The sequence below is a fragment of the Manis javanica genome, chromosome 12 (assembly GCF_040802235.1).
Source record: "Manis javanica isolate MJ-LG chromosome 12, MJ_LKY, whole genome shotgun sequence".
In the NCBI taxonomy this organism is placed as follows: Eukaryota; Metazoa; Chordata; class Mammalia; order Pholidota; family Manidae; genus Manis; species Manis javanica.
The window spans coordinates 110,714,302-110,730,918 of record NC_133167.1 but is presented as its reverse complement, the minus strand read 5'-3'; the positions used below and the strand labels follow the sequence as shown (position 1 = coordinate 110,730,918).

Here is a 16,617-nt window from a genome sequence, read left to right as displayed (position 1 = left end):
GCCGTGTCCTCCATGCACAGTGCATGCAGGCTCCAGGCTCTGCACTGAGGCCATCCTCAGAGTGGAGTTAGCATGCTTTCCACAACCTGGTCCAGTGCCTTCATATGTACAAACGTGCTCCGGAAGAAGCCCAGTGTCGAGCCTGCCACCATATTAACTACTCTAGGTTGGGAGCTTGTGTTTGGATCACCCACAGCAAGTTATTTCAGACAGTTTCGTAAACTAACCGCCTGGCCCAGTGTGTGTCTGGCTCAGTTTGGGTCCAGGGTGCATGTGTGCGTGCACATGACTCTCAGTTTAGGAAGGGTTAATCGTGCTAGCAGTTCTCTCTTCCTTCACTTTAAAATGAATTTGGTTGCTTATTGTTTCCTTTGTAGAAAACGTGTGACATTTCCAACAAGAAGAGTAGGACTTAGAAAATTCTAGGCATCTGTGCATCAGAGCTGCAGAATTAGAAAGCCACTTAGGAAGCCAGAATCCTTGGCTTCTGTTCCCTCCTCGGCCCTGATGCAAAGCTGCTCTTGTTTCTCTGGTGCAGGTGATGCGAATGCCTTTCAGGGCTGTGAGGTGAGGTCCCGGACAGCTCCTAGGCTGAAGGAAACTGGTCTCCGGGGTTAAGTGTGTTTATGTCTTGGTAACTGGTATTGAGAGCCAAGGATTTGTCGGAAAGCATTTAAGGACTGGGTTTGTTACATAATTGCTAATAAATGGGAGCATCTATGCTTGAATGAATTAGAGAAAAAAAAATCATTAGTATATCACGATATGTAAAAGTCGTATTTTAACACATGATTTTTTCATTGAGTCTCAGAGCTGCCATTTTAATTCTGTCACCTCTCTGAGTGGTTGAGACTCATTGCTTAATATCCTCTCTGCATCCTTTACACCCCTCTGCACACTGGTTGGCATTAAATATGAATTCCTTTTTGTAGTGTTAAACAGTTCATACCTTGTTGAATTTATTTCTGTGGACTTGAAGTCAGAGGGAGTGTCCAGTATCAGCCTTTGTCATGCCATGAAGCTCCTGGTGCACCCCGGGGAATACCTGCCCCTGTGGGGTTTGCTTGGACCTGTTTATGTGGTTTTTCCTGCTGCCTCTGAGGTGACCCTCCACCGTGCAGTGTTCTTGCAGAAGAGCTCACCTGAGCTGAAATTTCACAGGTTCATGCAACCCCAGCAGAGTGCAGCCTCCCTGGCGAACTCGGATGTGCAGGAACCCTAAGGCACAGAGGGGAGCCTCCCAAGGCCTCTGAGTCAGGACTCCAATTTCAGTAGCAAATGTAATTTGAGAGAATATCTACTGACATACGAAAGATGGTCTTAATGTGGTTTTATTTGATCCAGTATTTCTCAACCACCTATGGCACTCAAGAAAGATTAAATGGTAGATTCTGGGGTGAGAAGTGTGACATATATAAGGGATTGAGCCATTACTGAGTCGGGGTGGCCAGTTGGAAGGGGTTCTTTGGGCCAAGCATAAAACTAATGTGTTTTTAGGGTTTGCATCCTAATATTTCCATGACAGGGTTGTGTTAGGAAAGCATTCCTACCTGGACTGCAGGTGTTGCGGGTGACGGGGGACACGGACCCCGTCCTATAACAGAAGTTGTCCCATATCTTCCTGGTGCAGACCTGATTAGCTAAAGTCTGGTGGAATGAGGACAGGAAGACAGCACCGCACTCACATGTGGTGAGCAGGGAGTTCAGCCTCACTTAATTCTCATTTAAACTGTTGGGACGTGCCTGTGGCCCCGAGGTGCTCTGCATGCACTCTGTACAGCCCGAGAAGGCTGTTCCGCTGCTGTGGGATGGAGCTGTCCGTCGGTGCCACCCGACCCCACTGACACACGGTGTTGTTGAGGCCGCTGTGTCCTTAAGGTTTTCTGCGGTGTCTGCAGTGCAGACAGAGGGACGTGAAGTCCCCCCGCAGTAACGGTGGATGCGTCTGTCTCTCCGCAGAGCCATCAGCTTTAGCCTCATACCATCTGACAAAGCTATACGTGGAGCTCGGGTGCACTGCGTCCCCTGCGTGGCCTCAGCCACGTGCCTCGGGTTCCGTCCAGCTGCTTCTGCCAGGAGGCGCTCAGCCTGTGTTGCTGTGTCCACCAAACCAGTGGACTAAGAGTAGAACAAACCAGCTTTATCCAAATCATGGGATAAAAGGGACCCACATGAGCAGCCCCCACACTCGATGCTCCTCCCTCAGCATCTCCGTCTGCCCCTTAGATGCACACCGCCCCCCTTCCCTCCTCCCCAGGCCGTGAAGGGGCTCGGCCCCTCTCACCAGCTCCACACTCGGCCCGTTTGGGACAGGGGCCCCTGCACTTCCTTTACCTTCTGCGCCTGGGTGCGGCCCATCTCATCAGGGTTGATGGGACTGGGAATACTCCCATTATCTCTTTGGGTCAGGAAGTTTCCTTAAATAACTGCTTATTTCTCCATCCACTTTGTGCTGAAATCGAGTCACACCCCATTTGCTGGCCCCTGACTGGAACAGAAGGCCTTCCTCACGCCTGCCACCTCCAGAACCTCTCGGGAGCCAGAGACTGGGGATGGCGCCTGCCTCCACCCTTAGTAAACAAACAAACACCCGCACTTTGGACCAGACGGGAGAGGATCCTAGAGCCTCTTTCTCTACTTGTGGACAACTTTTGCTGTATTAGATACTGCTGCTTTTTCTCTCTGCTGTTGGTATTGACTGGCATATTTTCTAATAGTTTATTATCTCCAGAAATGGGGACACTGAGGACCTACATCAGGATGGCTTTGATGCAAACCAAGTGCCAGGCTGAGGGGCATTGCCCCTGCCGGAGAGAAAGGCCGTGGTCCCTCCGCGCAGGAGGGCAGCATGGCCGGTCTGCCCTGGGCTCACGCACACAGCCTTGCTCACAGAGTCCACGCAGAATATGAACATGTCAGTCACCTGTTGGGTGATGTCCCCTCCTCCCATCTCCCACTGCGGGCAGCGTGGCATAAGCGTCTTTCACAAGAATTGAATCTTCTTGGTCAGCTCACACCTGGGTTAGTAAACATTGTCTTATGAGGACACATCAGGTTCACATCAGGATGCCACAGAAGCTGGACTGAGCTTCACACCCTTCCTTGTCTGACGTTGCCAGTGATGTCGCTGTGAGTGTCCTTTTTAGGAACTATTTTCCCCATTTTTCTGATGAGTTAACTGACACCATGTGTTACATAAACTCTCACTTGTCACATCCCAACTTTGGTGTAGTTTCTGATGAAAGCACGTTTCTCCCCTTGGTCTCCTGAGCACCCTTCCAACGAGACACGTGTCGCATTGGCCCATGGTGCCCAGGGCCAAGCACAACTGGGACGTGGACACTGCTGGATCAATGCTGATGTGAATTTTTAAAATCAAGAGAGTAAGCAAGTTGTTTACTACCCATTCCCAGACTTTTAAAATACAAAGGCACTACTCAAAGTCATGTGTGTGTGTGTGTGTGTGTGTGTGTGTGTGGCAACAGGAGTTTGTTTTGCTTTCTCTCTAAGATGTGGGGGGCTGCTGCGCAGCGGCCTTTAGTGCACACTGACTGTGCACCGGCCACGATGCAAATGGCGATTTTGCCGTTGGATGGTCAACAACTCACTTGAGAATAAAGACGCCAACTACCCATGTTAATTGTAGGTAGAGACTAGTAAGCAGAGTGAAGAAAATAATTGGAAAAGGTGGAACGTTAGCTACAACCAGGTCTTATGCTGGAGCAGAGATTGGCCAGTTGGTCCCCAGCCGCATGGGCTCCCCTGTAGTAGACATGCCAGTGACGACAGACTCCCACACTCCCTCGGTCGGCCTTTTCCTGCCCACCAGCAAGGCGTTGGCTCCCTGGCAACCTTGGAAGGCATGTGCCAGAGACGGCAGAGCCTCCATCGGCTGAGGTTCCTGAGTAACTGTGGCCCCCAACCTGGTACACCTTCCCCATGCCTGCCTAGAAATCGTTTTAGTGAAGCACCGTGACTCCTGTGTCCCAGTGAGAAACTCGGTCCCAGTTTTGCACAGCAGTGTGAGCAAGTATCTGGAGGCTACCAGTGACTCAGTGAGATCCCTGGAAATACCTGCCCACATCCCACTTGTTTTAGCCCAGTGGCTTTAACCCTTTGCCTTAGTATCGCTTTCCAAAGGTGCTCCTAAAATGCTGGCCACTGACTCTGCTTGCCGTCCTCTGCACCAGGCAGCCATGCCTGGTGGCCAAGAGCCTGAGGACAAATCCACATGAAAGCTAACGCTTCTTGGGTATCTGACATCCCTGAGGTCTTGCACTACCTTGAGTTCTTTCACAAAAACTCAGCTGTAACTTTACAAATAAATTCCAGTGTGTGCTTTAAGAGACTTCCCAGTGCCTTTAATCTCATGTGGAATTCTGGTTGCACATGCTTTGCAACTTCCAAAATGTTACTAATGATGTATGATCTGATGTGGGCACTGTCATTTAATGTCGCCGCTCTCCTGTTTAGGAAGGAGGATGGCAGGGTGGAAGCCAGCCTTTGTCAGACCTACCTCTCAGAGTGTGCATTCCATTAAATTCTTTCTGAGGTTCTACATGAATAAATATATGCCTGGAGCAGCATAAAAGCTGGTTTCATAATCCATGTGAAGTTTCACTGAATTTTTGATTCTGACAAATCCTATGAGCAAGGAATGCAGCCTTCTCACTCCCTCCTTTACAAAGGGAGCACTTAAGGGATCGAGACGCACTCAAAGGGCTGTGTCCAGCGAGTCCAAAGAGCAGCCGTTGGGGAGAAGTCTGGGGGCCGAGGGCAATGTGGGACACCTGTGCCACCTGCAGACAGCGCAGGGTGTCGGGCGCTCATGAGCACCGGGCTCAAGGAGGAATGTGCTGTTGGCCCCGTGGCGCTGGGTGAGCGGCTTAGTCCCTGAGCCACAGCTGAGTTCTCTGTATGATTGTAGGGCATAGTGACCTTGAGTGACTGATGGGGATGAAATGAAAGGAGGTCTATGAAAACCTCGGACTGTGCCAGGAGCAGAGTGGGTCCCTCACAAATGTCATTCTTCCTGCTGCACGGTTTCCACATAATCCAGGAGAAAGATGGCTTCCTAGGATCCCATCAGTCAGAGCTCAGGGCAACCTTAGTGACACAGAAATTCAAATAATGAGGGCCTCTTACCAGTTTCCAGCGAAGGATCTATATCTGTCAATAAATTTTGATATTTATGTATATAAATGTGTGTTAGAAGAAACATTGTCCCTGCATTCAGGATGAGGATGCTCTCTGCAGGAGCCAGAGCTTCAGCTAGGGACTCTAAGTCACACATCTCACCGGTAGGAGATTCGGTGTACGTGAATTGATATTGGCACAAACAAAAAATAATTGGCAATGAGGATCCCTGGAGATAAATCAGGTAGAAGCAATGAAACTAAATTTATAAATTTACCAAGATCCTTCATTTTCTCATCATTCCTTCCTTCCCTCCATAACACTATGTGCTAAATACTGTCCTAGATGCTGTCACAGTCCAGCCATGACCCAGGAGGCCATGATTCCTACTGTAGAAAGCTCTGTAGGTGAGGCATAAACATGGCTTTCTGGGACACAGGAGGGCACTAAGTGAGGTGTGATCCTGTGGCCCCGACCCCATCTTCCCGGCACGCAAGGTGAGCCTCAGCGAGGGGGGCACCTGAGAGAGCCACTCAGGCAAAGACCCTGCCACAAGCCGCTTCCTTGGTCGCGGAAGCCACACGGTGCACCACATCGAGACAAGTGGCCTCTCCTGCCAGAGGCCAGTGATGAGATGATTTTAAGGGCAAATGGGTTTCTTCATAAGAATTTTTTTTTTACTTACTTTGATTAACACTGATTGAGTGATTACTATGTGCTAGGCTCTCTTCCAAGCACTTTATAAATCTTTTTTTTTATTAAGGTATGATTGATATATACTCTTAAGAAGGTCTCACATGAAAAATCAATGTGGTTACTACATTTACCCATATTATCAAGTCCCCACCCACACCCCAATGCAGTCACTGCCCATCAGTGCAGCAAGATGCCCCGGATGCACTCTGTGCCTTCTCTGTGCTACACTGTTCTCCCTGTGACCCCCACACCATCTGTACTAAACACAATACCCCTCAATCCCCTTCTCCCTCCCTCCCCACCCTCCCTCCCACACCCCTCCCCTTTGGTAACCACTAGTTCCTTCAGTTTTGCTTCATTGTTATACTCCACAAATGATGAAAATCATTTGGCATTTGTCTTTTTCCGCCTCGCTTATTTCACTGAGCATAATGTCCTCCAGGTCCATCCATGTTGTTGCAAATGGTAGGATTTGTTTCTTTCTTATGACTAAATAGTATTCCATTGTGTATATGTACCACATCTTCTTTATCCATTCATCTACTGATGGGCACTTAGGTTGCTTCCATATCTTGGCTATTGTAAAAACTGATGCAATAAATATAGGGGTGCATATATTTTTTTGAATCTGAGAACTTTTATTCTTTGGGTAAATTCCAAGGAGTGGGATGCCAGGGTCAAATGGTATTTCTATTTTTAGTTTTTTGAAGAACCACCATATAGCTTTCCACAATGGCTGAACTAGCTTACATTCCCACCAGCAGCGTAGGAGGGTTCCCCTTTCTCCGCATCCTCACCAGCATTTGTTGTGCTTAGTCTTTTCAATGCTGGCCATCCTCTTCATAAGAGTTTTTAAAAATAAAACCTTTCATTTGCAGAGATAACCCTAAGAGGCAGGGCACTCCTGACTGTGTCCAGCTCAGACGCATTGCTTATAGCTTCGGCACAGTAGCTGGATCGTGGAATGGGCACTTTCTGGAAGCCTGAAGCACAAGGACTGAGGGGCTCCCCTGCACAGGGCTGGAGGTCGAGCTGTGGAACGTGGAGTCCCTCACAGGCCGAAAATGGTCCAAGGAGAGAGGAGGTAGTTCACAGTAACAGAGATGGCTGTCTGGACCAGTGTTGTCCATAGAGTGTGAGCCCCATGAGCAACTTGAATCTTCCTGTAGCCACACTGAAAACAGGACTGGCAGTGGTGTTCAGTCAGGGCCCATCCTCTGCAAGCTCAGCATGGCCAGTGGCCACAGAGGGTGGCGAGCTCTTTGCTTTTGCAGCGGCTGCCGCAGGCCATGCTCCCAGACCGCACACAGAGGCCCCGGTCCCGGCCAGCAGTCCTGGGGTCTCGGGGGTTGGTGGGGCCAGCGCCATCTTCCCCTGTGCTACCTAGTAAATGAATGAACGGGTGTGAAATCTGGAAAGACTCGCATTGCGCTTTCTCATCCTTGGCCTTGTCTGGTGCTCCTGTAAGCTTATGATGCTGTTCGGCTGCAGTTCCTCTGATAATCTCAGGAGCACAAGCTGCACAGGAAGAAAGCGTTCCATAATGGCAAAGCACAGGTTTAAGACCCAGACTTTCCTTCCTGCTCAGTAACCTGCAGACGGGCCTGTGTGAGCGTGTTCCCTCGAAGGGCCTGCCCTCTGATGCCAGTTACAAGTTAGGAGTAATGATGCTACTCCCACCTGATGTTTAGTATTTTTAAATTATTTCTTTAAAAATGCTGTAAGCTCCCCGGAAGAAAAGTGCTGTATGAACTAAAATGGCATCATAATCATTATCATCTGCAATTCCCACAGGGCCGCCCTGGTAAAGTAGGTCAGAATTGGTCTTGAGTAAGTAAAGATGTAAATCGATTCAACCGGCTCTCCTCGCTCCGGCTCCGTGGAGACACTGCAGAGGGGGCTTGGCCGCCCAGCTCGCCTCCCCCAGCTCTGGGCCGGGGCCCTGCACCGGCGGGTCCGGCTGCTGGCGAGGCTGCCCCCGGGTTTGCAGCAGCTCATGGTCTGGGTGTGGGGAGCTGATCCTGTCTGCTGTCCAATAGGACCCCCTGCTTTGTGAGCACCTAACCACCTCCTTCCCCAAATATGGTCTTACTGGGATGGGAGACAGGGTGTGAACGGGGTCGCAGTGCCCATGTGGCACAGGTGAGCTGCCCTGGCGGGGCAGGGTTTACAGCAGGGGGAGCTGGGCGCCGAGGCATGAAAAGCGACTCCACACTCGAGCCCTGCCCCCCAAGCCTCCCCATCCTCTGGCAGTTCCTGGAACGAGGCTCCACTTCTATCGGATGGGCAGGGTTTAACTACATCCTGCCAGGATGTCTGGAAAATTGAGGAGCCAGGTTTCGCCTGTCCGATGCTGACTACGATGTCTTGCTCAGGTGGTGTACACAAACGTTTGTCTGATGACTCAGAGTTGGAGCTCAGAGGCAGGGCATTTTGTGGGAACACAAGAGTCCAACTGCACGGCTCTGCCTGGTGTCCAGAAGCCCACTTTGTTGGGCCCAACCTTGAGAGGCAAGAACAGGGGCCGTCGCGTATTACAGAACAAATTCCCAGTGCTGACCAGATACTGGCTGGTCTGATTGTTCTGGGACTGTGTGCTGGACAGAACGGGCCCTCGAACCCAGGGAAACAAGTAAACAGGTGGAGTGGCCCCACAGCTCTGGGTGACATATGGCCCGGATTTAGTTTCCCACATGTGATCTCATGTTCACTGGGAGCTAATATTTTGGCTGATGAGATCTAGGGAACCAGAGCAACTGAGCTCCCTATAAGCACCTGCTTGGCCCTCTGACCCTTGTCTTAGCCATTAGCTCCAGTAACTTATTTTTTCCTTTTTAAAGTTTCACTTTTTCCTTGGGGCAAATCAGTAGAGTTCTTCTGTCTGTTTGTAAACACAAACAACCAGACAGCCCCTGCAGCACATAGTGGTAACAGGTGAGCAGGGCCAGCAAGAAACCCCAAGACAGGGAGAGTCTGAGCGCTGGAAGGCAGGTGGTCCCCACCAGCCCACTCTGCTCTGACCTCTGGCACGGGTCTTGTTCTGACGCCGGCTGTGTGAGTCCTCTGTCTGGTTCCCACCTGGACCTCCACAGTCCGCGTTGATTGTCCCATAAGCACCCTCTCGTGACGTGTCCAAGAGGCTTCTCCTTTACTGGAACCACATGTATTGTGGACAGAAATGGGGTTTCAAGGTGTCTTTAATCCACTCCCAAAAAAAGGGAAAAGTGGTTTTGTCCTTTGGGAGGAGAAACTGGACTTCTAGAAAATGGCTGAACCAATCAGACTTCCCTAGTAACTTACTTCTCAGATTGCAAACGTCAGACATTGAATGGCAAAGAGAGATTTTTTTTGTGTTTTCCAATGCAGAGGCCACTTTCATATTAACGACATTGCAACTTAAGCCAAAAGAAAGGTTACATCAATAGCTGGTCAGTGTATCCTTGAAAGGGAACTAAAATGCACCTTGGAACCCCTGTGTTGGCACCCAGCTTCTGCCTGAAGGAGCGGGAGGGCTGCTCACCTCAGCCCTGACCCAGTGTGGCAGGTGGGCGTGAAGATGGCGCATGGCTGGTGGGGTGGCTGGGCGGTCACAACAGGGGCAAGGACACCTGGGCAGAGATGCCTTTGTACTGACGGGAGGGGGCCGGGTTTGAGGCTCCCAGGCTTTCCCTTAGGAACAAAGTACTAAACAAGATTTCTAAATAATGGCAATCAACCTGCACCAAAGACAAACAGTAAAAGCTTATAACAAAGGTGGTATGTCCAGAAAAATGACTACGGTGATGGTTAGCAACTGAGAATATCAATCTACTTTTGTTTAAAAGAAGAAAATACAAGTCAAAGGTTGAGTAGCAGTTGTTCTTAATCCAATAAAGTAAGTTAAATTTGTACAACTATACTCTTAAAATACTTTGAGTACTTCTAGTACAGTATTAGGTCTTCAGGAGAAATAATGCAGCAGATGGGTTAATGCTAGGGAAATAGTTTACCAGAAGCTAAGCAGCCGTCACTGCTGAGCATATGGGGCACTAACCATATACCCACCCAGCCAGTCCTAACTAGGAACCAGTTACGTATGAGGAGCCCTGAGTGGCTTCTTCCATTCAAGAGGATAAACAGGGTAAATGGTGGCAGATGCCCTAGAGGTGAGCAAAGGGTGACAGTCCTTCCAGGTTCCGTCCAGGCTAACGCCATGGGGTCGAATTGCTGTGACTTTGATGCCAGATGGTGCTTGGGTTTGAGGCTTGCTCCACCTTCCTGCCTGTGGTCAGGACACGTGACTTCTGAGCCTGAGTTTAATTTCCTTTGTTAAATAATGAAACCAGACTCTGTCTTGGGGAGCTGTGAAAACCTTGGCAAGTCTAGATACACAGTGGCTGTTACTTCTGTGACTTCTCAGGGGTCACCAGTGTTGCCCCATTTATTTCTATAAATCACATCTTATTTTACATTTTGCTTAAAATAATAACTCCTCACAGTTTTCATGATGTGTAAGCCTTTTATTTAATAGTACAACTGTTTATACAGTGGTGTAGGCCTTAGGAAGAACTGGTTAAGATTCTGCTCTGCCTTGACAAGTTCTGCTGGTGCTCACCCTCCCAGGCCTCAGCTTTCCCTTCAGAAAGTGGGGATCCATACAAGTTTCATATGAAAGAATGCCATGCGATGTCCGGCCCATGGCATGACCATAATAACTGGCGGTGTGTGCCGTCATCACCACACAGGGCTTTCTATGTGAGTGTCTCCAATGTTTTCATGTCTTTAAATGTGCTTTTTTTTCCTTCACTATTCTTTACAGATCCTAACAAAGCAATACGCAATTAACTGGTGGTCAAAATAGATTTAAAAAAATTCTAAAGTGAGTTTTTTGGATTATAGTCAGCAAATTAGCAAATTATCCCTGAATGTAGTCTTTTTTTCCTAGCTCAGACATTATTTTATGTGTTTAATTGTTTATGTAGCCAATAGCTGCTAATTCACTAGGGACAGTCATTAGATCAAAATGTTTGTTTGGACCTTACAAAGTGAACATTTCACTCAGGATTTGCTGTTTTCTCCCCAAGGATAATTGCAATTATACCACACTCATTTAATTGGCTTAGTGCCCTTAATGAGAGCAGTCACATGCAGATACTACCAGGACACTTTGCTGCAGGAAGGAGTCTAAAGATATCAATTGATATTGATGGCCAAAAACTAGAAATTCAGTTTGCTGCAGAACACAATAGGCTATGTTCCAAGTATGTGTCCCCTGCTGTGTTGAAACACATGAAGACCTTCCTTTCCTTATCTGAAAGCCACTAGTCTCTAAAATAAGGACATTCTCCTTACCTTGTTTTATGAATGTCTTCTGCTTTTCTTCACCATGATTCTTAACTAGAATGGTAGGGCAGTTGAAAATTGGCCTCAGTAAGTTATATCTGCCTGTATATATCTTCTAAAATCTCTAGTGGAAGAAGTGAGTAAAAGTCAGATAAAAGAGAGCAGAATGAACTTGTAGCAAACCAGTGAGTTGAAATTACTCTTAGCTCTTCATATGCCCAAATCCTTCTGATTTTAATGCAGGCACCTCTGGGAAATGTCCCCTGGTCTGTGTGACTCCCTTCATCCCCTCTGTGTCTCCCTTAATCATTGATGTTTTGTATTTTGCATTAAAGTAACAAGTGACCATGTCTTATATCGCTGACTGAGGTAGGCACCCTAATTCTTCTTTGTATATTTACTACATTTAGCTAGGTTGCTGAATGGTGCATATTTCACTGTATAAATATGTAATAAGGATTTCTAAATATATGAAAAGATGATTAACCTTTTTAATTATGGAAGAAAAGCATTTTATGAAGTGGTTTTTGTTTCTCTTCAGATTGGCAGGGATCAAAACATTTCTTAACTCATTGTACTGGCAAAGGCCTTAGTCACACCCCTGACCCCGTGACCGATACAGCTTCTCTGAAGGGAGATTTAAGATGCACAGGTTGTGGTATCAGCAAAATGGTGGCCTGGGCAGGAGTGAGCACCAGCCCACCCATAGAAACATCAGAAACAAGCAGAAAGGCCAGTTTTATCAAAATACTAGAAAATAGAACTTTACAACTAAGCAAATGCTTAATCAAGAAAAAGACAACTTAAAAATGGTAAGAAATCTTTGTAGAACTTTTATTTGTCCTGGCCCCACCAATTTGCCAATTTTTTTTGGCTACATATATTTTGCCACAACTTTTTAAAAAAACATCTGTTTGTACAGGGGAATTTAGAATGCCACAGGTATACCCATGTCAATAGGCATGTTCGGCAAAAACATTCAGCAACCCTAAGCAGTCTAGGCTATCGCAGGCCTGCCTAAGTCCTGAGGGACGCTCAGCACAAGGAAAATCAGCAGAGACTGGGAAGAGTGGTTCTGTTTGCTCCTTGGTCTTGCATTTTTGGCTCCTGGCACTCAAGGAAACTTGTCAAAACACTGAATGGATGTAAGGGTAAAGAGCAGACTTTAGTGACCACATCCCCAAAGAATACCATCTTTGTAAAATGGAGTTTTCAAAGTAATTAAACAGACTACTGTAGTACTACTGTAGTCAACAATAAAAAGCAACCAACCCTGGAGAAGAATTTCCAGGGTTACTGCAGTATAGTCTTCAAATGTCCATTTTTCAACAACAACAAAAATCAAAAGACAGATAAAGAAATAGGAAAGTATGACGCTTTCAAGACAACAGAGTAAATTGAAAGAAACCCTCCTTGAGAAAGTCTAGATATCAGAATTACTAGGCAAAGATTTTTAAAACAGTTGCCTTAAATATGCTCAAAGAACTAAAGGAAATGGACAAAACAATGTTTGAACAAAATAAGAATAGAATAGATAGAAATTATAAGAGCCAAACAGAAATTCTGGAAAAGTGGAATAACTGAAATGAAAAGTTCACAACAGAGATTCAGCAGCAGATGGGAGCATACAGAAGAAAGAACCCACAAACTTCAATTCAGGAAAACCAAAATTAGAGTTTGAGGAACACAAAGAAAAATGAATGAAGAAGGGTGAAGAGAGCCCACAGTGGGCCATCGACAAAGGGCTCAACATATGCATTACGGAAGTCCCCGAAGGCGAAGGAGGAAGGAGCAGATACAATATTTTAAGAAATTATAGGCAATGATTTTAAGAAAGACATGAATCTACAAATTTAAGAAGCTTAATGAACTCCAAGTAGGCTAAACACAAAGGCACATCATAATTAAACCATTGAAGGCCTCCCCCAAAATTGAAATATTGAAAGGAACAGGGGAGAGGTGACTCATGCAAAGGGATCTTGGAAGCTCATTACTGGTTTCTCATCAGAAACCATGGTGGGCAGAAGATAACAGGATGACATGCAAGTGCTGAAAGAAAATGGTCACACTCAGGATTGCCAGCATACCCCAGAAGCCAGGGGCCCGGACCAGAACCCCCCTCACAGCTTGGAGGCACCAGCCCTGCCTGAAGCCTTGGTTGGGCCTTGGGCCTGCAGACTGGCAGAAAGTACGTGTTCCCTGTTCAAGCCCGCCAGCCTTGGGGTACTCCATCATGGCACCTGCCAGCAGATGAAGTAAGGCCAGTACCATAACACAAGTGCTTTTTAAAAATCATTTTTTACAATTACTCTAAGCCTCTTAAAGTTGTAATCAATTTTATTGTTTTAACTGGTAGGCTTTTCTGGTCTGTGAAGCAGGATAAGATTTTCCTAATCATTTGATCCCACTTAACTAAAGCCAAGGCAGTCCACTTCCCTCTTGCATGAGAGATGAAGCGGTAAGCGAACTAACACAGGCAAGCGACTGACCTGCCAGCCGGGGAGACACCAGGAGGCACCTGGCTTGGGGCACCTGAAGGTGTGGGAGCCGCTCAGCATGACCACCTGGTCGAGTGACTCACTTGTGCATATGAAAATGATTTGGAGTCTCTCATTTTAATAACCTGCATAGGGATGTTGTTTCCTCAATCAGCATCACTAAAATAAATACGCACCGTGAATGACCAACACCGAGCATGTCACCCAGCACCAATGGTTCTTCCAGTATCAGGGCCTGAACTGTTAACATGGGTGTGGTGTAGTCAGGGGGCTACCCCAAAATGTGAGCAAACATTATGCTTTCAGCAAAAACCCAGTGTGTGAATGAGTTTACACTAGGCTCAGCTTTGCAGGCTCTCACAACTAAGACTGTTTCAAGGCTCTTTTGCACCACAGAGATGCTGTTAGCTGGCCAGTTTTGGTCCCTGCTTTTGGCAAAATCTTCCCGTGGGTATACATAACTGAACACTGAGGAGTTAGCATATACCATTTAATTTAATTTATTTAATTATGGTTTGCTTTCCTTGTGAAATAGCTCACTGTTAGGTTGACAGAATGTAAACCTTACTCCTTTAGTGAGTAAGTGCGTATGTCACATCAAGTGTGTACATCCAGGTTTGAATGTCTAATTTCTGTTGTGAGCAATCACCCTCCTTACTCTCCAGCCCGTTGTGTCTCCAGTGTGTTTCTAACAGCAGCATTCTAAAATGCAAAGTTAATTATGTCCTTTCGCCACCTTACAGGTTCAGTGGTTCCCCACAGATTTTAGGATGAGGTCAAACCTCAGCACAGAGGTATCACCTGTAAGATGGAAGTTGGTAGAGCATTTCTGTGGCTTCTCCCAGGTTCTCACCATGCAGATTCCTGGCAGTTGTCCAAAGGGATGACGTTCTCTGCCTTCTCTGCTATGTCACCACCCCCGTGCTGGCAAAGCCACGTCCGCCCCTTCTGTGTCCTTTCCCTGTGCAGAGGTGTGGGTCGCAGCTGTGGTGTGCCAGTGGTAGGGTGTGGGGCCCAGCGACTACACGGAAGGGACCTCCCCACTCGTGTCCTGCTGACCTCCCCTGGCCAGCGAGAGGCCCGCAGACCTTGGCTTTTACATCAGAGCATTTCTCTTTGCATATTCACTTCTTGTATTAAAAAGGGATTGCAAGCCCTTTTCAGAATGCTTAAAAATACATAGAAACCTCATGGGGTTTCTCTGGGACTCAATTTTCTTGTCTGTAAAATCTAAAATTTAGTGAATCTCTTACTTTAGAATTCTGAGAGAAAGAAAAAGCATAGTTATTTGTTTGGTAGTCAGTCAGATTCCTGGTAAATAGGAGTTTTTTTATTTTTGATGTATAGAATTGAGATGTTCTGAGAACTGTGCTTCAGTTTGCTAAGTAACTAAGCGAAGTGACATAAGTACAAGCATCTTACTTTTACCTCACGGTATAGAACCTACATAAACCCAGAAGCACATTCTGATTCCATGAATCAGGACACAACAGCTCTAATCTCTGACGGGTTTCATCTACTGGTTCCGTCTCCAGGTTAGCAAATACCCTAGATAACACTGAACTAGTATGAAAAGACCTGACTTGATATTAGGTGAACATTTAGTTTTAAATCAGTTGGATAGCCGTTAAATGTTTCAGGCGTACATAATTCAACCGAAGTTTAGAATATTTCGTATTTTATAAACATAGTATCAGCAAGAAGCCACGAGTATTGAAATATTGTCAAACTCAAAATACTCATTCCTTGCCACTATAAATGCAACTGAGGCAAATCAGGAAAGCTAATAATAAGGAAATATGCCCGGGAAATGCATCAGCGATCGATGTGTTGCTTTGTGCCCCTGCGGCTCCGCACACTGCTGTTTCTTCAGCCTGAAATGGTTTCCCCACGTTTCCTGTCCTGGGAAACTCGTCTCCTTCACTGACAGGGCGATCAGGGGCCGCCTGCTGGCCTAGGGCCTGAGCTGAGGTGTTACTCCTTTGACTTTCATGTATGTCTAGATGTGTATGTTGTTTCATTCATTGCAACATATAATAATAATAATTGTTTATTATTATTTTACATGTCTGCCTCACTTTGTAGACGATGAACTCCTGGAAGGTAGGGTTCTTTTATTTTTTTGAAAATTCACTGTTGTCTCCTTCATGCCAAACAGAATGGATATGTAACGAATGTTGGTTGTGTTAAACTGAACTAAAAATCTTTTAGACTCTTTGTAAACAGCCGTGACACACAGCTGCAGCCCTGTGGGCTGAGACAGTGAAGCCAGCCCTTGATCTTCTGTCTGGGGTCCTGGGACCTCTGCAGGGAGAGAGGGAGATTGCTCTGCCTTGTCACTCCCTTCCAGGCAGGCCTGTCCTACAGGACAGAGGTGCCAGATGTCGGGTGGGTGTGGGGGTGCTGCTGCGGCCCTGTCACTCTGGTGTCATTGGCCAAAATTGTCTTCCCGGTGCCATTTTCTAGAACACTCACAAACTTGTTCACGAAGCCTGGCACCCTGCCTCTGCTCAGATGATCACGTTGTTGTCTTTGAAACCTAAGACAGCTTTTCATTGAGCACTTTGGGGGGAAAAAACTTCACAGGCTGTTTATTCCCTAATCAGGCCTGTCTTTAACAGACAGCTTTGCATGAATTAAGGGTTTCTAAATTATTTGTTATTTATGCCCTGCCGCTTTCCAGAGAGCCCAGTCATTTTATAGGATTAATGTGAGTGGAAGCTTTAGCAGAGTGAAGAACTGCTGCATGCTTACATCGGATGAATTCTGTTTTGTGAATTTCTGCCATAATATCCAGCAAGAAAGACCAGAAATGATGTCTGGCCTTTGGGACCCTGGGGCTTTGTCAGATGGTGTTAACTGGGGAGGTGGGTGCTACCCTCCCACCCTACCACCTGTGTGTTGAATATTTCCCATTGCAGCTACACCGTGTCCTCCTGCTGTTTAACCTTTCCTAAATCAGGGC

The 16,617-nt window shown here is 46.8% G+C and overlaps 1 protein-coding gene across 13 annotated transcripts in view; it reads left to right on the top strand.

Moving 5' to 3' along the window:
- The window catches only part of DLGAP2 (DLG associated protein 2), a 436,545-nt gene that overhangs the window by 250,714 nt on the left and 169,214 nt on the right, over positions 1–16,617 (top strand). For 8 of the 13 annotated variants that reach the window (XM_036995822.2, XM_036995819.2, XM_036995815.2 and 5 more), the window contains one exon: positions 15,738–15,755. The exons of the other annotated variants lie outside the window; for them this stretch is intronic. In XM_036995822.2, the coding sequence (XP_036851717.1) occupies positions 15,738–15,755 (18 nt within the window). The remainder of the gene's footprint in view (positions 1–15,737; positions 15,756–16,617) is intronic. 13 annotated transcript variants of the gene reach the window in all.